Source organism: Mirounga leonina, unplaced genomic scaffold (genome assembly GCF_011800145.1).
Source record: "Mirounga leonina isolate KUSES-001 unplaced genomic scaffold, KU_Mleo_1.0 Mir_168, whole genome shotgun sequence".
In the NCBI taxonomy this organism is placed as follows: domain Eukaryota; kingdom Metazoa; phylum Chordata; class Mammalia; order Carnivora; family Phocidae; genus Mirounga; species Mirounga leonina.
This window is the reverse complement of record NW_023270426.1, coordinates 64071262-64096357: the sequence shown is the minus strand read 5'-3', so window position 1 is coordinate 64096357 and position 25096 is coordinate 64071262. Positions and strand designations below refer to the sequence as shown.

Sequence of the window (25096 nt, the reverse complement as noted above, 5' to 3'; positions counted from 1 at the left end):
AGACTGCCTCTGTGGCACTGCAGGCTGATGCCCCCCCCCACTCCAAACGTGCTCTGCTGCGACCTCTGAACTGATAGTCGTAAAAGTGCTTGACAAACGTAGGTGGCATTTATTTATTTATTTTTAAATGTTTGTTAATCTCACATTTATCCACATTTTAAGTTTATTTGCTTATTTATGTGATCTATACACTCAATGCGGGGCTGGAGATCCAGAGTCTCAGGCTCTTCCAATGGAGCTAGCCAGGCGCCCCTTGTACACATTTTAAATGCACGCACCAATCTCACTCTCAGGAATTTACCTAATAAAAAAATTTCCAAAAGTTCCTCACGATGCATATAATCCATGTATAAGGATGCTTATTGCAAGGAAAGAATAAGAATAGCTGAAGTGATCAGTAAGAGGGAAGGATGGTAAAATAAAATACAGTGTGGACATGGGAATTACTTTGTGGCCATATACTCACAGACCAGATTTCATGAATGTATTGAATGTTAAAAAGGAAAGTATACAATACACAATACTTTAGTGTAAATAAAAATTATTTCTCAAGATACAAATAGGTATGTTTGTACATAAGCTTTTTATAAAAAGTCTTTTTAAAAACTTAACAGTGGTTGCATTGGAGGTGGTGGTTGGTTTTCACTTTAATTTTTTGAACATTGCAACTTTTTTCCTGCACTTTCCGAGTTAAAAAGAAACAAACAAAACCCCACTTCCTTCTTGTGTTCAAAGCTGGAAGCAAGTTGAATCTGGAATGTTTTTAAGAAGTGTCCTTGACTGTCTTCTAATGCTGTGCTTTTTTTTTTTTTTTTTAAGATTTTATTTATTTATTTGACAGAGAGAGACACAGTGAGAGAGGGAACACAAGCAGGGAGAATGGGAGAGGGAGAAGCAGGCCTCCTGCTGATATTTTTTCTAACTTCCCAAGTGACTGCAGTGTGAACTCGAGGTTGAAAACCACGATCTATATTTAATATCCTAAATACTGATCTCAGATCCTAGAGTGGCCCAATGGGTCTCAGGCAGCTGAAACCTAGGGGCCTTGTCCATTTACCTCAGTGTGCCATGCAAATACCATTTTTTCTATAAGCCTCAACATATAAGAATTTGAGAAACCCCAAATAATGGATTTACCTCCAGTGCTAGTTTCTTTTGATTTCTATTCTGGTCAATAGTTTTAGGGTGATAGTACTATTTTATGGGATAATTTCCCTTTTGGCCATTTATTTCACTGATCCAAGCAAAAACCAACGATCTAGTTTTGATGAACTGCTTTACCAAAGTGATAATAAAATATATTTGGACTTATTATAATTTACATTGTCTGTTAACCATGCAAATTATTTTATGGCACATGGAGCGTACTAGCAGTCTTTAGCTTGTGCCATGGAAGGACTAAATAAGGTTTGCTGTTTCTAATGAAAAGTCCTTCTTTCTTGCCTTGGCATAATTTGGGCATTAAAATGAGACATATCTTAGATTCATTGACCTTAAATCTGATTTCTAATAAACTGAAGACCTCAGTTGTTATGCATCTATAAATACACAAGAGGGAGAGAGAGAAATGCAAAGTGTCTTTTATCTCCACCTAAGGTATTAATGGGGTTAATTATGTAATAATATGAAATGCCTGGAAAACTTTAGGGGGAGTGTGGAGACACTTTCTACCTTTTCTCTCCTTGGAACCAATCTGCATCTTCCTCTAGAACCTTCCTCCATTTTTTCTTTCATCTTTTCCTTTCCTACTATTGACACCTAGTGGTAGCCCTGGCATGAGTTTTATTACTTACCACGGAAAACAGCTTTTCCTCTGTGAACTTGCTCATCAGTGTCTTTGTCTAAAAATAGTTTTAAATGTCCCTTCTCACCTTTGTGAGCCCCTCTCATCTGCTCTGAGCATCAGGCTGTCTAGGCAGGCTTTTGGGGGACCAAACCCTTCCTCTTAGAGACATTCAAAACCTACCTTCAATCCTAAACTATAATCTCTTTGTGAGCTAATGAAGACATCAATGTGCTGATAGTTTCACTACAGGTAGGTTTGAAGAGTATCAACCACTCTGGATTTCCTGTTCTTTCAAACCAGCAAAGGTTGACAACACTGCTCTTATTAGGCTAGTGGGATTCAGATAATGAGAAAGTGAGGGTGGCTTTAAATACAACCTATCTGCTTAATGACTTCTAACTGGAAGTCCCCATGATATTCATTTGTTGTGGATACCTATGTGACATTCCTACCTGGATATTGTGGCAGAAACAATGGTGTTCACCAAATATCCCATCTGCTACCCCACATTTCCCATAGTGATTGTGACTACTTTTGGCCAGTGGGTAGTGGGCGAATATGCCATGTGTCACTCCTAGATTGAAGCATCGAAGAGCTCCTATTCCACCTTTCCAGTGTCTCTGTCTCTCCCTCTTTTTTTTTTTTTTTTTTTTGTCACAACCACAGACATTCTAGATGGTGGACCTCTACTAGCCTGGGTCCCTGAGTGACCACATGGAACAGAGACCAGTGACTACCTTCCACCAAGCCATGAAAGATATGTAACAAGTGAGAAATAAACAGTTGTTATGTTTAAGCCACTGAAATTCTGAGGTTGTTTATGATTGCACCAAAGCATAATTTAACCTGACATCGCATTGCTTTTCAGTTTTATGTGTTCAAGATTGAAATATTAATGTTCTCCTGTAAACCTATACTTCCTTTGTTCCCTCCATCTCCCTAAGTGACAACTCTGTTCATCTACATGCTAAAGGGAGAAACCTGGATGCCATACTCACATCTGCCCTTTTCTCACTTCTCCTGTGCAGAAAAGAGTTGACATAGCTGACCTAAGACTGCTGTCCTTATAAAGCTCTGCTTGTAAGGTTGGCCCCTGGCTGGCATCTGGGAATTTGGCTGGCAAATAGTTCCCTACACTGATACAAGATTTTCCCTAAATAATAAGGATGCCTCACTGTGACTAAACTGTTTGTACAAACAATATGGTTTATGTTGACCATGACCTGCTTTCCTTTTGGGAGTCTAAAACTTTGGTACGTGCTAGGCAGGGGTGCCTATATGACCACCTCCCAATAAAAACCTTTGGGTGTTGAGTCTTTAACGAGCTTCCCTGGGCAAAAACATTGCACACCTTTTTCTGCATTTTCATTGCTGGCAAAAGAGTGAGCTCTGTGTTACCCCTCCAGAGAGGGAGAGAACATAAGGAAGCCTGCACCTGGATTCTTCCATTTTCCACCTGTGTCCTTTTTCCTTATTATCCAGCTTTGTATCCTTATAATATCATATGATAATCTTAGCATGAGAAGAACTATATAATGAATTGCATGAGTCATTCTAGTGAATCCCCAAACATGATATGGTCTTAGAGACCCCTGTAAGTATCCCCCCATATCTAATCCAGCACCGAGTCCTGTCAATTCTACTTCCTAAGGTATACTTCAAATTATTGTGCTGCTTTTCTTTATTTGTTGTCACCAGTCTGGAAGGTGCTATCATCTTTTATGTGTGTTGACCTTTAACAGGACCCAATAAAAAACACCCTCCCTTTTTTTTTCCCTGCCTGAGTTTGGAACCAACTGAGAGATACAGTAAGAGATAGAAGGGTAAACTTCATTTAACAATAAAAATCTAGATTGGGATAGCTTAAATGTGCAGCCAAATGGATTTGCTAACATGTCCGGAATTAAGTTTATATGCCCAAATTGCTGCCCTCTGCCTTAGAGCTGTCCATCTTGAGAGGATGGACCAGATTGTACTCTCATTAGGCACCCAGTTTTGCAGAAAGGAGAAGGAAAAGGCTGAGCTGAGCATACAAAAAAAAAAAAAAAGGAGTGAAGGTTGGAGGTTTTAAGATTTCTTGCTCACTGTGAATTTTATCTTCCGAGTGGAACTCCAAGTCCTGGGCATCAAGCAAATGATATACATGCTGACCGTGAATAGGCAGTGGAGAAGGGAGCATGGTCAGTGAACACCAGGTTGTCAGGAATGAGCCTCAAGCAAAATGCTGGCCATTAGTACCTAGCCAGGCTAAACAAGTAGGCACAGAGCTCCGTGGGCCCAGCGAAGGGCGTTCGGTAATGTGGGTCTCAGGGTGCAGGCTGCTGCTCCTTGACCTTGAAGCGTGTTGGGAACATACTCATTCTACCACATTCATTCTCAGCAAAGGTAAGAAGGCCAGAAAGACCTCAGAAGGCAGGCATAGCTAAGGCAAGGATTAAATTACAGGAAAAATGTCTTTTGGTATTTACGGAATAATATTTCCTGCAATTAGAGATAGTGAAGTTAATGAAACATAAGCTTCAGATCCCCTCACATGTGTGGGCCCTTTCCAAGGTCCTGAGGAGCTCTACTAATGTGTTCCCACGGTCATCCTTTATATCCTTTTACTATAATTCGGAAGCACACAAAATTACACAAAAGTAGTACAGGGAACTCTATCGAAATAGCCATTTTAGAAGTATGCTGCTAATCGGGTGCCACATCAGCCCCTAGTGCCTTAGTATGTATTTCCTGCAAACAAGGACATTCTTCTGCATAACCACAATACAGTCCTCAGAATCGGGAAGTTACCCTGACATCTAATCCTCAAATCCAGTTCAGAATCAAGTTGATTTAGTTGTCATGTCTGTTTTGCTTCCTCATCTGGGATGATTTCTCAGTCTTTCACTAACATTCCTGACATTCACATTTTCCAAGATTATAGGTCCTATATTTTGTAGACTGTCCCCCAACTGCAGTTTGGCTGACCTGTCTTTATGATGAGATTCAGATTATGTGTCTTTGGCAGGAACTTCACACAGACTGGATTCGGAGCTGCTGTAGGGCTGCACTTCTCTCCCCTTCTCACTCAGCTTGAAGGAGACTCACTATACTACCACGTTGCCATCTACCCCACTTGGCCTCTGTCTGTCCTCTCTAAGCCACTCTGTGTCCCCTCAACCCCCGAGCCAGCATAGGTGTCTACCCTGCCCTGTCCTCCCAACTGGCTTTAGGACTGAATTGTTTGTGAGGGAAAGAGAAGAGGAAAAGGAATAGTTGTCCTCTATTTTTGTAAAAACGTGCAAAAGTAAGGTGACTTAACTTCAGTGGGTGAAGGCCATTGTCTCTTTTCCTTCTGTCACGGCAGGCATTTTGGGGATTTGGCTAAGAGGCATTTGAGTTGGAAATGTATTTAATTTGCGTTTGGTGGGATATATTTATATGGTTTGCAGCCAATTGTGGTGTATAGTTAAGTTTTTGCTGGCCGTCCCAGTGTAAAAACAGCCTCCAAAAATCCTCCCCGTGCCCACTGGGGTGACTCTCCTCATATGCTAGCACGCAGGCCAGAGTTCTATCAAAGTGTGAGTATGGGCTGTGGTGTCTGCCCCAGGGAATATGGAAGTCTTGGAGGAGAAATAAGATTTAAACAGGTAGAGCCAGAAACTATGCTATGGAAAATTTTGTCTTATGTCATTAGACTTTTTGGCAAAATTGCAAGCAAAGGATTCTGTTCTCATAGACAGTACACATGGGGTGCACTCAATAATACAGCCTATAAACTATAAATTCATATATCTTTCTTGATGGGAAGCACATGAAATGGAATGTATCATAATTCCTATGTCTATAAGTACACAAACCTATACTAAGACTACCATTTGTTTTATGCTCTCTGCCAATTAAAAAAAAAAGATTAACTATGCTATAGGAAAGATCCACTTGTCTTTCTATTCTCTTTATGTAAAATATTTTAAAATTGTTATTATGTGAAGGGATGAGTAAAGAGTAGGGAGACAAAAATTGTAGGCAAAAAGTATGATGGTGGTGTGTCTAGCAATTAATAACTATTTGTTATTATGTTTGGTTTTTAATATTTGTATTTTTTGTAATTATTTGCACATTCTGAGTATTCACTTTCATACCTAATTTTTAAAATTTGTTATTTTGTATCCTTTTTCTTGAAGAGAGCCTCCCCCCGCTGCCCACTGTGACCTGGATCTACCCTGAGCTACATTTAAACTGCAGGGTGGCTGAACTCTGTGCCTGCTACAGAGCGCTAATGAGTATCTAACTGGAAATTGTCCATGACAGCATGGGTAGGTGGCACTGCCTGGGCTGCTGCAAATTCCATTTGCATTCTGGCCCAGAAAGGGAAGCATGGCAGAACTAGCCTTGGATTCGTGTAGATGTCACATGCTCAAAGTCACTCCACACCATCTCGTTGAGTCCAGATGGTACTGGAGAAAGCATACCTAGAGGCAGATTGCTTAGCCAAAGTCACTGGAAGCAGTCACCGAGGCACAGGACTGAAAATACATGCTCCACAAGAGCTCCATTGCCCAACATAGAGGCCCTGCTCAATTAAGTAGGAGGACTCAGAATGGAAATGACAATGAAGAGATTTTTGATCTGTAAGAAGAGAAGGACACCTGTAAGAAGAGAAAGAGTCAGGGACCTCCACCTTTGAAAATTTCTAAACTTGTAAGAAGGCAAATTCAATTGACTCTGTCTCAGGTAAATGCATAAATGGATCTTCTTCTCATGCCCAGAGTTGCTAAACATGATGCCAAATTAACCTTTTATGAGTGGATTTCTCCCAGTTGAGTTTACCTCACAGGTTGTAGATTTGGACCACCTGCATCCACCAACTGGCATCCATCCTGGGGAAGCCGAGACCAAGCACATTTCTTATCTCATATCCTAAGCGTCTTCTAGAGAGTCTTTGGTGATACCAAGTACTGGGTTCTCAGAGTATAGTTTTGCTTGGCATTTGTTCTAGGAGTGGGGGGTGGTTTGGCTCCTAAGTTACGTAGGTGGGTGAGGAACCAGTGCTGCAATAAAGTTCTGCTTCCTGTTAATACTCTGAACTCTTTAAAAGAGTGAGGGTCATCATAAAATGGGAATTGAACAAATAGAACCGCAGAGGTCCTAAAGGAGTATCTCTTCACAAATCCCCCATGCTTCAGGGGGCTCTCCAGCAGAGGCTACGTGGAATTAGCAATCAAGGAGGTCTTTGATTTTTTCATACAAGATAGGAAATTTTGATTTTTGAACTGCAGTTCTTTGGATTTTGTTATCTTTGGGCTTTAACCTGCAAGAGGATTTTTTTTTTTATAAAGATTTTATTTATTTATTTGACAGAGAGAGAGAGAGCGAGAGCAGGAACACAAGCAGGGGGAGTGGGAGAGGGAGAAGCAGGCTTCCTGCTGAGCCGGGAGCCCGATGTGGGACTCGATCCCAGGACCCTGGGATCATGACCTGAGCCGAAGGCAGACGCCCAACGACTGAGCCACCCAGGCGCCCCAACCTGCAAGAGGATTTAATCTCTGAACCTCATTTTCTCCCTAGACATTGGTTTAGAACCCAAACAGGGAGAATGTTTTGGTTTCGACTGTTGTTGTTTGTTTTGTTTTTAATTTGGCCCCTCTCACCCCAACACTGGAGAGAGTCCAGGAGTGTTAGCCTACTTGAAGTTCCCCTCACATGAGGCCAAGGGGTAAGGACTGTGTGGTCCTGTCTAACACTCTGCTGAGCCCAGTGCTTCTGGCATGTGTGTGCTGCATTAAAAGTGTCTCTGTCTAGTGTCAGGGTCTCCAATTTCTTGAGAGCAGCATTGTCAGTCTTGACACAGTGTCTGACTTCTCCTCATCTTGTTATAGAATTGATTAGGTTCATACAAAATGCTGCCAGGGATGATTCCCCAGTATTCCTCACCTTTACTCCACCTGGGGTATCAATTTGTGGCATAGTTCTGACACTGCTATTGATGCTTCTGAATCCGGTTTCCTCAGGCCTTAGGGAGCAAAAATACCTCTGCCACATACTCTTCAAAACTATTGCCTTACCTCAACTCTGGAAGGTTCTGGGCTTTGCCTGTATATGGTGGAATATATCTTCGATGCTTCAGTTCCTTCCGCTGTGCCCCTGTTCCTTCTAGGAAGTCTTAGGTGAGTTTCTAACAGGTTAACTTGCTGCTTAGGTTGGTCTCTTTATCTACCATACGCACTGTTTGCCAAACTGAGTGCCTTCTTTCCTTCCTTTAACTTTGTCCTTGCTTTCTAGCCTAGACTTTTTCCCCCTGGATCTTCCCAAAAGAGGCACTGTACAAAACAAAATTTCCTTTAGTTGGACGATCCTGAGAGAAGCTAACCTTCCATGACATCAACCAACATCTAAGCAAGACCTATGCTTGCTCTGGTATTGTCCAAGCTGGCTTGACTTTAGTGTGTCATCTGGGTTGTGCCTGCTCTAGGGCCCCAACTCAACACATTTCTACTGCCTGTTCCCTCGAAGTGTAGGCATTACCAATATCCTACTTTTGGTATCACTTTTGAACTCACCTAAACTGAGTATTTTGTCCTGATTTTCCTAGTCTTCTTCTCCCTTAAATCTGTATTAGTCTTCAAGGAGATGGTTCTAATGGACTAGCCCCAGAGGTCAGGCTACAAAGTCCATATGTGACTGCTGGAAGCCCCGTGTGTTTGTGTGTGTGTGTGTGTGAGTGTGTGTGTGTGTGTTGAAAGTGGGGACAGTTCCCAAAGAAAGGGTTATTTCGAAGAGGGCAGAGGTTCCTAAAACGAGTTCACTTGGAGGGTTGTTTTGCACTTAGCATATTGAAGGCTCTGAGAGGTCCTGCTTTCAAGAAACCTGGTTGGGAAGAGAGGAATCAAATAGAAGTTATCATAAGGAAGTACTCAGAAAAATTCAGAATGTGGGATATTCTGCAAGACAACTGGCATGGTCTTTTCAAAAAACACAATACCTTTTTTTAAAAGGTCAGGGCGGCTCTTTTGGAATAAAAGAAACTAAAAAGACGTAACAATCAAAGGCAGAGTGTACACTGTAATTAGATTTTGGCTCAAAAGGAAAATATTCATGTTGAGGACCAAAGGAAAAATTTGAATATGGACTGAGTATTAGCTGATTTTAGGGAATCATTAACTTCCTTAAGTGTGGTAATGCTCTTGTGGTCATGCAAGAATGTCTTAGGAGATGCATGCTCAAGTATTCAGAGATGAAGGGTAATGATACCGTGTTTGCAACTAATTTCCAAGTTATTCAAAAACAGCAAAATATATAGAGATGTATAAAAGGAAAGATGGCAAAATGTTAATGACTGTTGAATCTCAATGGTGAATATGTGGGTGTTCTTTTGTATTATTCTTCAACATTTCTATGTATTTTATAATAAAAAACTAAAAAGAGATCTATTTAACCTAGTGTTCTAAACATTTAACTCTGAAACTCTTTTTTTCCTTTATGATATATTAATATGGAAGCATCTGTTGCTTCGCAAAGTATACTCTGGAACATGTTGGCTTAGGTCAGGCTTTCAGGGGCTACATTTAAGAAAAAATATGCAGTAATGATAAATGCTCAGTGAAGAATACATATCTTTTTTAAAAATTCAGGATGCCCTCAAAAAACTCCATCCAGCTAGCTGAGGAATGTTTGCTACATGTTTGCTACCTCATCTACAGTGCAGCAGTTCTAATACTCTTTAACATAGTGGTGTGACTTCACTGGCCAGAGGAATGAAGTTCACAGCTTATAGAGTGGTTCTTGAATGTCTAGCATCCTTTGTTTTAGTGTTACCTTCCAGATGATCCAGGCTAAATTCTCAATCAACTGTATCCTTCCATGCTTAAAGAATTAGGTGAAATGGTAGATGGCTTAGAGCACTTTCAGGAAGAGAGAGAAACAAAAATTTGCAAGCATAATTGACAATTCCTATCTGGGGTGAAGTTATAAGGAAACCCTATGTAGTATCTCCTGATGGTCAGTTCTATGTATCAGCTTGACTGGGCCAACGAATGCCCAGGTATTTGGTTAAACATTATTTTGGGGTATGTCTGTGAGGGTGTTTCTGGATGAGATTGGCATTTGAATTGGTTGCCTGACTAAATAAAATAAATTGCCTTCCCCAATATGTCTGGGCATCATCTAATCCATTGAGGGCTTCAGTAGAACAAAAGAACAACAGAACACAAAACTGAAGAAAGGGAGAATTCCCTCTCTCTACCTGACTGTTTGTGCTGGGACACTGGTCTCCTGCTTTCCAACTGGAACTGCACCACCAGTTCTCCTGGGTCTCTAGCTTGTAGACAGCACATTGTGGGATTTCTCAGCCTGTATAATTGCGTGAGCCAATTCCTTATGATAAATAAATATATGTGTACCCACACACTATTGTTTCTGTTTCTCTGGAGAACCTTGACTAATGCATTCCTTATATCCACTTAGATGGCTTTAGAGAAGACAACAACTCAAACTGATTAAACAATGAGGAAATTTATTATTTCACATGAGACAGTCTGAGGTTGGACGACTCCAACTTTGGTTAATTCAGCTGCTCAACAACATAATCAGAGACTTGGGATTTTTACCTTTCCATTCTTTGAGCTGTATGATGTTGGCCTTCTGTTAAGGTTATCTCCCCTCTGTGGGTTACAAGATGGCTAAGAGAGTTTTACGTCACATCTATAAACTACACCATGCAGAGGAAGAGAAATTATTGCCTCTACCGATATCTCCTACTTAAAGTTAGGAAACCTTTTCCAGAAGCCCTTACCTCTAGTTTCATTGTACAGAACCAATCAACCAGGCAGAATGGAATGACCATGGTTGACTTAGCTATATCCCAGAACTGTGGGGAGGGTTATCTTCCTTGATGGGTGGAGTGGCAGTTGTTAAATAGGACACCAAATTCTTTGACACTTCTTCCATTAGAAGGTAGGGTTTACACCTTTAAAATCTGGGCAGGTTTGTGACTGCTTCAACCAGTAGAGTACAGAGGAATCTGTATGACTTATGAGACAAGGCCATACCAAGCCATGTGGCTTCCACCTTGCTCACTAGAACATTTGTTCTTGAAAACTTGAGCTGCCTTAGGAGAAGTTTGCTCCAAAGCTATCATGCAGTAAGAAAGTCAAAGCCACATGGAGGGCCATGTTTAGAGACTCTAGTCTGTAGTTCCTGATGAGCCCCACTTTTGAATATTCCAGCCAAGGCAGCAGACATATGAGTAAAGAAGCTCCCAGGAAATTGTAGACCCCAGTCATTTGAGTCTTCCCCCTTTAAGGCCGCAGTTATCAAGGAAGAGAGACAAGCCAGCCCTCCTATACTCTGTCTGTGTCCTGACCCACAAAATCCCTAAGTGTAATTAAATGGTGGTTATTTTACAGCACAAAATTTGGGATAGGTTGTTGCATAATAATAGATAACTAGGACATGTTAGTCCTGGACAAAATTAGGATTTTTTTAGTGAGGCAAGAGAATAGTCAATGTTACTGTGGACAACCACAGAGCCTGCTCCATTTTTGATGCCAGGTCTTGTACTGATGTCCATGGGCATTGGGTTTCTCTAACATACTCAACTTCTGGATTTTTTTTTTTTTTTAAACAAAAAGTGTTTCCTAAGGTTAAGTGACATCCTTTGGGGCAAATGACATCCCAGGGTGCCTGGGTGGCTCAGTTGGTTAAGCGTCTGCCTTCGGCTCAGGTCATGATCTCAGGATCCTGGGATCGAGCCCCACCTAGGGCTCCCTGCTCAGTGGGGAGCGTGTTTCTCCCTCTCCTCAAAGTTCATGCTCGCTCTCACTATCTCTGTTGCTACCTCTGTCTCTATCTCAAATAAATAAATAAAATCTTAAAAAAAAAAAAAAAGACATCTCACAGGCATGATTTGGTTCAGACATTTTGGGCCTAGGGTCCTTCCTCAAGCCTCTGAAGAGTTACATTCTAGACTTGGTCCATCCAAATTAACACCAAGCTCCTCTGCAAACACAGAAGCCCTGTGGAACAAAAAATGAGAAGCAAAGTCATCCCTTAGTCTAATCTAATACAACCTCAAAATATAAGTTGAGATAAAGACTAGCTGTAATAAGGAGACTCACAAAATTCACTGGCCTAAAGAAATTTATTTCTCGGGGCACCTGAGTGGCTCAGTCATTAAGCATCTGCCTTTGGCTCAGGTCATGGTTCCAGGGTCCTGGGATCGAGCCCCGCATCAGGCTCCCTGCTCAGTGGGAAGCCTGCTTCTCCCTCTCCCACTCCCCCTGCTTGTGTTCCTTCTCTCACTGTGTCTCTCTCTGTCAAATAAATAAAAATCTTTAAAAAAAAGAAATATATTTCTCTCTCACATAATCTTCTACCCATTTTAGGCTGTCTTTGTCCCACAAGATCTGGAAAGGACCCAGATTCCTTTCATCTTGTTGCTCTGCCACCCTCTAGGATGTTGTCCTCATCTGCATGGCTAAACCTGATCATTGTTAGATTGTGTGATTGTCACATCATATTCTCCAGTCAACAGGAAGGGGAAAGACAACATGGAGGAGCCCAGCCCAAGCCCTGTGTTTTAAGACCCAAGTCTGGAGGCCATCCATGTCACTTTTGTTCACATTCTGTTGCTGAGAACATAGTCACATGGCTCTAACTAGATGCAAAGGAGGCTGGGAAATGTAGTTCCTGGCTGAGCAGCCACATAAGAAGGGGAAAATGGATTTTGGTGAATAGCTGGCAGTCTCCTCCATTCCTAGCAAGTCATTTCTTTACTTGGATAATTTGGAGGCTAAAATGATGAAACTCTCTGATATAATTTCAGTTTTTCTAAAACACATTTAATTCTTCAGGTAGCCATTTTTTTAATCTAACACATTCTCTCCCACCTCACACTGTGTGTCCAGGCTGCAGCTCTAACACACATCTTACATAAAGTAAGACCTGTATCTTAGTCTTGGATGAACTTCTTGGCTGTTACCTGTTCAAATGACAAAACAACACCAACAACAATGATGAACCCCTCACAGCTTTACCTCTGCCATTTACTAGCTGTTTGACCCTTGGCAAGTTATCCTTAGCCCCAGTTTTCTTATCTATAAAATGGAGAGGATTATGATATATCACTTTAAGTTGTTCTTGTAAGGATTAATTGAATTGATGCTTGTAAAGTGCCAAGCTTCATAGAAATTATTTAGGGCAACCTTCTTGGGTCCCCTTCTCTCTTCGGGAGCTTTGTAATATCACTCAATACTATTGCTCAATAAACTTTGCTGCCCACTGCTAAAAAAAAAAATTAATAAATTTTAGCTATCATTATTATGTTTTTATTATTTATCTTATGGGTATTTTGTAAAGCACACTTTTTTTTTTAAAGATTTTATTTATTTATTTGAAGAGAGAGACACAGCGAGAGAGCGAACACAAGCAGGGGGAATGGGAGAGGGAGAAGCAGGCTTCCCGCTGAGCAGGGAGCCCGATGCGGGGCTCGATCCCAGGACCCTGGGATCATGACCTGAGCTGAAGGCAGACGCCCAACGACTGAGCCACCCAGGTGCCCCTGTAAGGCACACATTAGTACCTTAATAAAACCATACCCAGAACTGCCAGGGTTTGGGAGTAGATTTCACCATATGGAAAAAGGGTTAACTCTTTCCCTTGAGCTTGATATTCCCCTTGGGGTTTTCTGCATTTCAAGTTGATGTGAAGTCTCATCAAATCACATGGTGAGCAGTTAAATATCCCAATTTGACATGTGGTGGAAGACTAGAACCCATATGTTCTGATATCTGGGTCATTTGACTTCCATTTTTAATGTATCCAACACCATTTTACTACTCACCATTTTACTACTTGACATGATTTAGTTATCTATTGCTGCAAAACAAACCAAAGCCCAAACTTAATGAATGTGAATTCTTGTTTCTCACAGGTCTGTGGGTTAGCTCAGCAGTTCTCTGTTCGTCTCCCCTGGGCTCACTCATGTGGCTGCATGTAGCTGGAGAGTCAGTTGGGAACCGGGCTTAGCTGCGACGGCTGAGTAGCTGGGCCTCCCTCTCCATATGCTCTTTCATTCTTGGCTTCTTCGTGCCATGGTGATGTTAAGGCAGCTCTTCTGAGAGGGCAAGCCCCATGTGTATGTGCTTTTCAATACCCTGCTTGTGAATGATCTTCTGATGACCACTGCCAAAGTAGGTGACATGACCAAGCCCAGACTCTGTGGGAATAGATTACACAAGGGTGGATATCAAGAAGAGTGATTCACTAGAAGCTATTATGTAATTACTCCTACCCATTTTGTGGTTGTCAATTCCAGGTTTGGCCAACCAGTAATAGTTGGTCCTAAGTTCCCACCCAAAATTTTAAATGGAATGTATGTCTATGATAAGTGATATATCTATATCTATATATAAGTTCATATGTACTTCGCACATGATGGATCTTTAATAAATACCCAACGAACGAACGAATGAATGAATCAGTCATGTCACCAATGGTAAGAATTTGCAAAGAATGTCCTATAACATTAATAATCGTAGGTTGAGATTTCTCAGCAAAGTCCTTACCATGAAAGTCATAGTTCTTCATAGAATACAAATTTTTTAAATACAAGAGTTACATCTTTGATTTTCTTCCCTTTGCTCCACTATGCTCAATATAGTGTCCAGTATGGTTCTTCAATACATACTGGCTGATGGACTTGGTACACTTGGAATGTTCTTATTTCTTTGATAAAGAACATGCAGTAAGCTAAAATGAGACTCTTTTTCTTGCCAAACTTCTTCAATTAGAGAATGCTTGCTGTCACAAATAACAGAAAATCCAGCTCAACTGCGTTAAACAATAAGAAAATGGACGTCCAATAAGCATGCCTGTGGTGTTTGACCTGACAGCTCAGTGAGGTCATTAAGGACCTCAGTTCATCTCTCCACTCTGCCATATGCATAGTGTTGTTTTCATCTTCTGGCTGGTGCCTCCGATGGTCAGAGGTGGGCTGTCGGCAGTCAGGAGCACTACATGCTCCCTCATTTACCTTCACTGGCAGAGAGCGGGAGAGAGCATATTGGGCTCATGACTCTTCTCAGAAGAGTTACGGACTTCCTTCCTAGAAGCCTCAGCAACTCCCCTAGCCCTGCAACACATCTCACTGGTCTTAACTGGATCACATCACCATTCCTGAGCAGGCTGTGGAGGTAAGGGGAGTGAAATTACTTTGATGTGCTTAGACTAATTAAGATCCAGTCTTAGAGCTTCCCTCAAAGCACTTTACTCCTCATAAGAGGCATTAGATACAAGAATCTGAGTCCTGTTAGAAAAGGAGAAACAGATGCCAGGAAGACAGTCAACAATTACTGTGCACAGTATACCTTCTGTAAGGCCCAACTTCCCTATTATTATGTGCCACCGTTCTTGCATTAATCTTCCATAGATTGATTCCCCAAGATCCCTTGCTTGCCTTCATGTAATATTACTCAACTAGATTTTATCCCTCACCACCCAGTGTTAGAAAATAATAATAACTAACAGGGGCGCCTGGGTGGCTCAGTTGGTTAAGTGACTGCCTTCGGCTCAGGTCGTGATCCTGGAGTCCCAGGATCGAGTCCCGCGTCCGGCTCCCTGCTCGGCGGGGAGTCTGCTTCTCCCTCTCCCACTCCCCGTTTGTGTTCCCTCTCTCGCTGTGTCTGTCTCTGTCAAATAAATAAATAAAATCTTTAAAAAAAAGAGAAAAGAATAATAACTATCATATATTGAGTACCAGGGTGAATCTGAAGAGACAGACTGACAGGATTCTCCCCCCATCAAGTATTTTACATTTTTACATACATCAATTCTATGAAGTAGATAATATAAACCCCATTTTTACTGATAAGAAAACCAAGACTTAAAAGGAAGAAGAAAGAGAAAGAAAGAAAGAAAGAAAAAGAGGAAAGAAAGAAAAGAAAGAAAGAGGAAAAAAAAAAGAAAAAAGAAAACCAAGACTCAGAAAGATTCAGCAAACAGCCTAAAGTCACACAGCTACTAAGGATAGAGATGAAATTCAAGTCCAGGTCTGTAGGCTCTAAAGACTGCTCTTTTCATAATACTGCCTCACAACTCAGCAAAATATGTTTAATTTAATTAGACGATTCATTTTCATTATAATATCTTCTCTTTGATCAAGTCAGAACATTTTAGGAATGGGAGGGAAACTGCTCCACTTTTTGACTTTGTTTTGTGTTTCCCAGGAAGCTTCCTTTCCTAGGAAGCTTAGAAAAAAAATCTACCTCCTCTTCCAAAAATCAGCTTGACTATTCTATTTTTAGCAAATGAGTTATAGCTAGTCACTAATTGTGATTTTAGTTCCACTCCTGGCTGTTTCCTACATACTCTCTGCTTCAAATTATGTAATAGGTCATGTTTACCTATTTTAGCTGTATGTTACCATGCAGCCAGTTATTTTTTTTTTAAAAAATATAGAATTCTTTGTATTTAGGCTTTAAAGTTCTGGTGGTGACATTTACATTGCCATCTCTATGAATAGTGGCTCCTGGAGTCCTACAATCCAGGCCTGTGTGCGACAGCCTAGTTAAAATCTAACTCCAAGGGGAAGCGTGCAGTGGGTGAGGATATGTTATTTGATTCCTCCCAAACTCCAAATATGTGGTCTGGTTTCTCCTCTAGTCATATTCTATTTAGGTGATACCTAGAAAAGAGATCAAGTTCAGGGTCAACTGTTCACATTCCTTTGCTATGAAGTTTGAATGGTATGTCTCACTCAATCAAGAGCCTAAATGTAAAATAACCTTTGGGGGCTTCCTTGATGGGGACAGAACTGAATCTTTGGGGGTGCCTGGGTGGCTCAGATGGTTAAACGTCTGCCTTCGGCTCATGATCCCAGGGTCCTGGGATCGAGTCCCACATCAGGCTCCCTGCTCCTTGGGAGCCTGCTTCTCCCTCTGCCTCTCTCTCTCTCTGTCTCTCATGAATAAATAAATAAAATCTTAAAAAAAAAAAAAAGAACTGAATCTTTGAGCTGTCTATAGCAATGTAGGTTCTGGGGATCAAATTCTGAGGTGATGTTTCAAATTTCTTAACCTACAAATGCCTCTAAAGATGGGAACCAAGTCACCTAGATCTACCTTCAAGTGTCAGATTTAGTTAAGATTAGAGGAAGTTCCTTAGCTATGGAAGTATTTTACTATGAATCGGGCTCAACCAACTCTTCCACAAAATCTTGGGAAAATACAGTTTAATTTCAAATTAACTACATGAATATGTATTCTGTATTTTTGGCCCAGATGGAGATTTCTTATAATTTCTAGGTGGCACAGATGAAAATCTCTAACAGATTATATAAAAATCAACCTAACAATTTGGCAATTGTATAAAAGTTATAGTCTTGCCCTCCCATAAGCATTTCCCCTTCTTTTCTTAAAAGAAAAAATGGAAGTCTCGTTTTTTTTCACCCCTTTACTGTGCAACTCCTATCTTCATCTCCATGTCTAAGCCATCATGGTGGCCCCATTTCCCTTGCAATGGTCTACCTATGGATATATGATATAGTTCTGGCCAATGAGCCATGCAGGAACATCTGCTTGGGACTTCTAAGAAATGTTTCTTCATTCCTATAGAATAAAAATTCTTCCTTTTCTGGACATTGTCATATATGAATGTGATGCCTGGAACCGTAGCAGCCATTTTGTGACCTCAAGGGGTACGGACCTTAATGTCAAGTCCACCAGTTCAGGATGGCAATAGAAAGATGAAAAGAAGCTAGGTCTTTGATGATGAAGTTATGAAGCTACTCAACTAACCAACATTGGAGCAGCTCTACCACTGGACTTTTAAATTTAAATTTAAACCAGCTGAACTCATTTTTCTTTTAGGGTGCTCTCAGTTGCAGATAACAGAAACAGCAACTCAGCTGTCTTAAATTCTCAGTTGGGAACATTCAAAGTGACACAACAGGTCATATTTTGAGTCTTTCCGTGCTTCTGCCTTGATCCCCACCTTTACCCATTCCTCCCTTCCCATTAGTTGGTCCTTCGTAGCATCATTGGAATGACCGCTTCAGTCTCCTGAGGTTGTCAGATTTTTTTTTTCAGTAACCCAACATCCTGACTGGAACTCTTATTAAAGCATATGTGCTACTGTGCAGTAATTGTCAGATTGTCTCCTACATATGATTATAAGGTCTTTGAGGGAAAGATGTGTGTTATTCATCTTAGTATGCCCAATGCCTAACACATTGCTTGGTACACAATAAGGAATTAATGTTTATTAATGAATAAAAATGCTAATGAGTATCAAATGCTAACAAATAAAAATAATGTCATGAAGACAACTGTGTTCTCTCTTCAGCTGACTTATTCTTGGTATATTACACACCATGGTATCCTAAGCAGGGTGGGGAGGATTAAAAAGATGAAGGAAAACTTTTAACTCTTAACATTTTTTGACAGAATTTGGTAGAAAGGTAAATCAAGCTTAGTGGAGATTTTTGTAAATCTTGTATCCATTTTATCTTTGCCTGACTCGTATGATGAATTATTCAAAAATATGTATTGAGTGCCTAGTACATGTCAAGCATTGTTTAAGAGTTTGGGATACATCAGTGAAGTCAACAAAGAAAGCCCTCCAAGAGCATTGGCTCCGCAAGTGAACTCTAGCGATCATTTCCCCTTGCTCCATCTTAGTTTGGCATTTGTGCACGAACAGGAAGCACTATCATGGAAAGCTCCCAGATTCTCAGATGAAAGACATGGTAAACACGTGGATATATTGTTCATAAGTGCTGCCACTTCTTTCTAGAACCAAGGACAGTTAAGAGGAGGAGGTCACTGATTAAATCTGCTTCTTGACTTTGTTCTCAGCAATCCACGCCAAATGGCATTGCCTTCATTTTTAAAAAGGGAGTTTTATATAGACATGCAATATTGGGAGGGTGCAGCTCTCTTCCCAGCTGCAAATCTCCATGAGGAACCTTCTGGGACAGTGAGTCCCGCGCATACACACCAACTTGGTGTTTCCCTTCTCTAGTTTGCTGGGGACTCTGCGCTGAGAGGCTCCACCTGAGCACAGCACCTTAGCTGTAGAGGCTAGTTTGGGCACAGGCACAATTTCCTAACGAAACTGGGCGTATGTGAAAGGGACTAAGGGAAGCTTATTTTATGTGTCCCTCCACAACCCCGGCTTCTACTGAAGTGAAGACTGGAAATAAAGGCCACACTGACTTTCTTCTGAGAGAACACATTACCATGGGGAAAAAGTACTAATTGCTCTGTGCGTAATGTTTTTATTTTACAAATGCTCTGTGGCTCTGCAGTGACAGCATGGTTACATTTCTGACACTATCACTGGTACAATTTCCAGGCCCCTCAGGGAGAGCAGTGTGGGAATTTTCCTCCTGGAAAGAAAGGCAAATTCTCTGGTCTCAAAGGTACACTTGATTTAAACAGGATTCAAAGTAAGTAAAAAAACGTTTGATAACACGGCAAATAATGAAAGCTTGACAATTCAGCTAAACCAAACGATCTTATCCAGAACACTATGGGAGCGTCAAAGAGAACTGCAAAAATAACTCTGTGTCTTTGACTGTTTTTTACAACTTCCCAGCGGCTCAAACTCTCGTCTCCAAACTGGGAAATGTGAGAAGAACCAAAGAGGAGAGAAGAAACTGGAAAAGTGTAGGGAAATGTAAACATTAGAAAGAAATCGAGCGTAGGCTGGGGACAGCTGCAGGGCCAATGTCTGGGACTCTCCTGCCCGGTATGATCTAGATAGACCCGGGCCAGCCGCGTGTTCCGTGGAGGCTGGGTGGCGGCGACAGATGACCCGTCTGGCCATCGAGCAACTAGAACGCGCTTTCGCAGGAGCAGGGCAGCGGCCGGGGGCGCGGCGGGGGTGGGCGCAAGCCGCCCCCCTCGGGCTGCTCGCGTCTAGCGTGGTGGTAATGGGGGTGGGGCCAGCGGTGGCGGTGAAGCGCTTGGTGGCCCCCGGCCCCCTCATCGTCCTCCGCTCTTCCCTCCCACGAGCAGCAGGCTGCGCCCAGGCGCCTTCGCAGCCGCCGCAGGAGCTGGCGGCCGCCCGCCTGGAAGAAGAGGTAGACGAAGGGGTTGAGAGCGCTGTTGGTCACCCCCACGAGGTGCAGTGCCGCCGCCAGGTCCTCGGTCTCCCAGTCTCCCACCTGTCCGGACGACCACGCGGCCGCCAGCCGGGCGGCGAAGTAGGGAAGCTCGCAGCTCAAGAACAGCAGCGCCAGCGCCAGGCTCATCTTCAGGCTCTGGACCTTGGCGCGGGGAAGCGCGCTGGGCGGAGGGGCTCGGCCCGGAGTCGCCGACCAGGGCGCTGAAGGCGGTGGGGCCTGGGGCAGGCGCTGCCACCAGGCGCAGAGCAGGCGGCTGCATGCTACGCCCATGACCGCGACCGGCGCCACGAAGCCCGCGACGGCTTCGTAGAGCGCGTAGACCTGCAGGTGCCAGCGCGGCAGGGGCGCGAAGATGTCGCGGCAGCGACGCGCCCCCGCCCAGGTGCGGGCGGCCGAGGGCGCGGCGGGAGACGGCGAGGGGGCGCCCCCGCGCACCACGAAGGCCGGGGGCAGCGCCAGCAGCAGCGCCAGCAGCCAGCCCAGCGCGGCGAGGGCGCGCGCGGGCAGCGGCGGGCCCTGCGGCCGGCGCACCGCGCGCTGGCGTTCGAGGGCAATGAGCACCACCAGGTGGGCAGAAGCGCCGCGGCCGGACGCCTGCAGCAGCTGCACGAAGCGGCACGACAGGTCTCCCGCCGCCCGGCGCGGCTCGCCCAGCAGGTCCCAGGCCAGCTGCGACAGCGCGGTACCTCCGCACGCGTACAGGTCCGCCAGGGCCAGCTGCGCCAGCAGGAAGTCCATCTTGCGACGCTTGGGACCCGCCCAGGGCCCGCCACCCCCGCGCAGGCGGCACAGCACCGTGGCGTTGCCGGCCACCGCCACCACCAGGATGACCCCCAGGAAGACCAGGCGGATGCCGCGGCTGGGTGGTCCGGGAGGCGGCGGCGGCGGCGGCGGCGGCCCGGGGGCTGGGGTCCCCTGTCCGGAAGTGAAGTTGAGACTCCAGCCAGGAGAGACAGGTACGGAGACGTTGGGCGCCGGCGAGAAAGTTGAGGGGCTGAAGGGATCCTCCATCCTTAGCCTGGGGGGGAAAGGAGGTATGGAAGCGGGCCGGCAGGGCGCGGGAAACCCAGGTGGAGGCGAGGCTGCCAGGGGCACGACGCCGCGTCTACGAGTTCCCAAAGTTAGTTGAAAACGCACACACACACACGGAGGGAAATGGATTCGGGTAGACTTGCGCCTAGTTGTTTTTATAGGTTGCCCTCGTCATTTGTCACTCAAATGTGGGTTGTACACTCGAGGGACACACATGATTCTTATTCTCCACCTTCTCCGTGTCTCTCCTCCCAATCCCGCTGGTTGCCCCTCCGATCTGCCGCGGCTCCCACGGTGCGCTCGCGGTAACAGCGGACCACAGCTCTGGGTGCTCTCGGTTCGCTATTTACACGTAGAGCACAGCAGGGCCGAAGCTCGCTTTGCCTGGCCTTTGCAAAAAGCTCACGTTAGCTGCGACCAACATACCAGAGAGGAAGGTCCTGACCGAGACTGTACGTCTCAAAATGGTTACGGATTGCCGGGGGAGGGGGGGGAGGGATAGAACAGACACTAGTTTTGATTTTTAAAAAATCGGAAATGGGAAGTGCCATGGATCTGCGTGTACTAGCATGAGAAAAACAGGAAACACAAGAAACCCAACAGCGTTTGGGGCAAAGAGGAGCCCAGTAGATGAATCTTTGATAAAGATATGCCTTCCTCTGGCCAACAATCAGAGTATTTACTTGCAGAGAACTAAAGTAATGATACTGCTTGGCCTTTAGGAGGAGCAGTGATTTGCAGATGTTTCAAATACTCCTCATTACTAGAAGCAGTGGATCGCAGCTGCTCTCTCAGTGATGTAAAATTCACTGCATTAATCTGAAGAGGGCATTAATAGGTTTTATGCAAATGGTAGTACATTTGTTGATTTTTCTCTTAATATTTTCATCCAGTGACGGATGTGTCATCATGGCTCTTCATTCTCTTGATTCTGTTTTCCAAGCAGATGGAGGTTGCTGGGAGGGACTACGCCCCCAATAAGCCTAGAGAAAAGGTGACTAAGAAAATGATAAGACGGCCAATTTTTAAAAAGAAATCCAAGTCACAGGAAATGGTTTAGATTCAATGCTATCTCTTTTATTTTAGCCTTATCTGCTCACAAACAAATTTTAATTTTCCTGTTGAAAGCTTCAGTTTGTCTTTTATGCACCCTCCACATGATCACGGTGCATGCAAGTAGATTTCCTGCGCTTCCTGGTCTGGGCATCTGCTGGGATTCACTGTTCCAGGCTGAGGACACATTTGGCACTTTAAGATGCTCCAGAGAGGAGGGTTTGGTGGATGCAGAAGACAGTCCTGTTAGTTGCCTGGAGGAATCCTAATTCCCAAAGTGTTGTCCTTTGGCCAGAGACCTTTGTCATTTTTTTTTTTTTAAGATTTTATTTATTTATTTGACAGAGACACAGCGAGAGAGGGAACACAAGCAGGGGGAGCGGGAGAGGGAGAAGCAGGCTTCCCGCCGAGCAGGGAGCCCGATGCGGGGCTCGATCCCAGGACCCTGGGACTATGACCTGAGCCGAAGGCAGACGCTTAATGACTGAGCCACCCAGGTGCCCGACCTTTGTCATTTTTATTATCCTTTCCCCAGTGCCTAGCACTGGGCCTGACACAGGCTAGATATCAGGAAACATGTTTTGAATTGCTGAACTAATGGATATATGATGCATTTCAGAGAACTTTGAGCAAATGTTCCTGCTTTGACGATAAATCCATCAACCTGAGGGAAAAAAAAAGCCTTTCATACCTATGCCAATATCATCCGGAGGAGCCCAGGGAAGCTCTGGGGAGATGGGGGCAGAGCCATTCTTGGTGGAACACTTGAAAAAGAGGTAGAGCGATAGCCTTGGGAAATCAAACTCTTAGTTTAATTTTCACATTCTCCCCTCGGAGGCTTTGGCCGAGGCCTTTTTCTTTGTAACATACATCATCCCAGCTTATGATCCGCTTCTTCCAGGGAGCTCTCTCTGAGCAGTACCCATAATTCAATTATTTCTCTAGCCAATACCAGTTTAATAGTTCTCAAGATAATTCTATAATTTGTCTCAAATTTGTTGAAATGCTCTCATATAACAAGACTCTACCAGTGAAATGACATTTCACAGAACTTTACCAAGACCTGATAAATCATTGATTTAAAAAAAAATAATTGTTCTCAAAATAACATATACACATAGTTTGGAAAGTCGAATAGAACTAGAGGGCTGACAACAACATAGTTTTCCTGTCCACGCACCCTCACTCCTCCTTCCCCTCTTCTAGATGGAACCAATTTAGAATCGATTTACTGTTTCTTCTGGCATTTACTTAATTCCAGAATTCTAAATAGCAAATGTGTAATGCACTATCTATTAGCTTCTCATAAGATAATTTCTCCTTTCCCATACTTAATACAGTAATAATGTAATTTTGGGTTAGATCTATATTTAGTGTTTACATTATTATGAAATGAAAATATTCCCAGGTGAATGTTATAGATATTATGAATATCATTTTATTTTTCTTGAAGTTAATAATTGCCTTAAATTTCATTGTTACATAGCTTATTCTTCCTATACCTCTAAGTAGTACCTCAGTTCAGTTTTGTAACATAATGTAGCAATTCCAGTTTATTTTTCTTGGAAACGTTCTTACTGGAGACCTCCATTTCCTTCCTGTGTAGGCTGGTTTCTCTCTAGGCCTACTATACAACTATCATTCTAGAATGTCTATTTGTTGTCATCACTGAAACTCTGTCTTTCTTTTGGGTTGGAATTCTTGTTTCTTGGATCTCTGGTCCTTTTTCTTGGTTTCTTTTCCTTTTGGTAAAACACATCATCCAACATGTTATAAGGTTAAAAAGATTGTGCAGAGGCTGAGGACATAGCTGTGGGAGTCTTGTTGCACCTATTTCTTGAGTCACGTTGCCCTCCAGGACAGCTGTTACCCAGGCATCTCCCTTTACCATTATCCTAGAGACTCCTTTCACTATCTCATGCTGGGTTTCCTGCTTTCTAACTTCGTGTGTGTGTGTGTGTGTGTATGTGTGTGTTTTCTTCTTGGTTTATTTCCCTGCTTGGGTAGAATGCATCCTTCAGTGACTTCTAGAGAAAGGATAAATTTTGGGGATCTTGCATGTCTGGACATTTCTTTATTTTACCATCATGCTTAACTGATGACTTGGCTGGAGTTAAAATTCTACGCTGGAAATGCTTTCCTTCTGAATTTTGATGGCATTGCTCCATTCCCTTCTGGGTTCTAAGTGTTTGTGTTTAGAAGCCTAAAGCCACTCTGGTTCCTGATTTGTGTAAATGTGATCGTTGTTTTTTTCATTCTAGAACTTGATTCTTCTCTTGTCTCTGACAAATTTCACAAGGATGTGTTTAGTTGGATCCACTGCATGGGTTGTATTTAATTGCATTATTTCTCTAGTGGCCTTTAATCTAGAACAGTTTCCCAGTCTTTCTTTTTCCTTTCATGACTCTGACAGGTCTGAAGGGTCCATGACGCATGTTTGGTAGAATGTCTCTAAAGTTGTATTTGTTTCCACATAATTAAATTTGGATTAGAGTTTTGGGGCTGAAATACTACATGGGTAATACTGTGTTCTCAGTGCATCATTTCAGGGACATACAGTGCTAGTCTGTCTCAATACTGGTGATGTTAAGCTTGGCATATGTTTTTAAAACATAAGGTTTTGGGTTCTGTGCTCGTCCTCCAGAGGTAGCCACTCCCTGGCCCATATCCACCTGGCCTACTGAAGGGGCTCCATTCAATCTCTAGCCCTGCTCCCAATCTTTCTCATGAGTGCTGCTTCAGGTCCATGAAAAAAGTTCATGGTGGTTTCCCTTGTGTGGGGGGCTCCCAGAGTCTCTATTGTTATTTTCACACACGTTGGACTAAAATTTTAAGGATTTATCAAAGTATCAGTTGTTTGGTTACCCATTCTTTTGGCTGCTAGCTCCCCACCCCCTCACACACTCTGCCAAAGGTGACCCAGATTGAGTGTCTCACCCCTTCTCAGAGGAGCTTGCTACCCTTTTGAATTCAGTTTACCTGTTGCCTTGCAGCCTCAGGCACCTGATGGGCTCAGAAAAAGCTTAGATTAGCTCACTTTTTTTTTCTTGATTTTTGTTAACATGGGAGGAATACTCCCTTGCAACCTTCCCTATCCTATGTGAAAGCACAACTCTCAAAAC

At 43.2% G+C, this 25096-nt stretch overlaps 1 protein-coding gene and 1 long non-coding RNA gene across 3 annotated transcripts; one reads left to right on the top strand and one right to left on the bottom strand.

The window, feature by feature from the left end:
• The first annotated feature begins 39 nt into the window (after positions 1 to 39).
• Positions 40 to 6078, top strand: LOC118017016. Of its 2 annotated transcripts, XR_004681014.1 has the most exons (3): positions 40 to 98; positions 2453 to 2554; positions 5950 to 6078. It is a non-coding gene; the product is annotated as an uncharacterized LOC118017016 (long non-coding RNA). The 2 variants fall into 2 exon arrangements; XR_004681013.1 differs by lacking the exon at positions 5950 to 6078 and having other exon boundaries at positions 2453 to 2592.
• Positions 6079 to 19490: 13412 nt separating this feature from the next.
• GPR150 (G protein-coupled receptor 150) lies at positions 19491 to 21009 on the bottom strand. The gene has a single exon (XM_035013901.1). It carries the CDS (start codon positions 20898 to 20900, stop codon positions 19596 to 19598), a length of 1305 nt encoding a protein of 434 aa, XP_034869792.1. The 5' UTR covers positions 20901 to 21009; the 3' UTR covers positions 19491 to 19595.
• Between the last annotated feature and the right edge of the window lie 4087 nt (positions 21010 to 25096).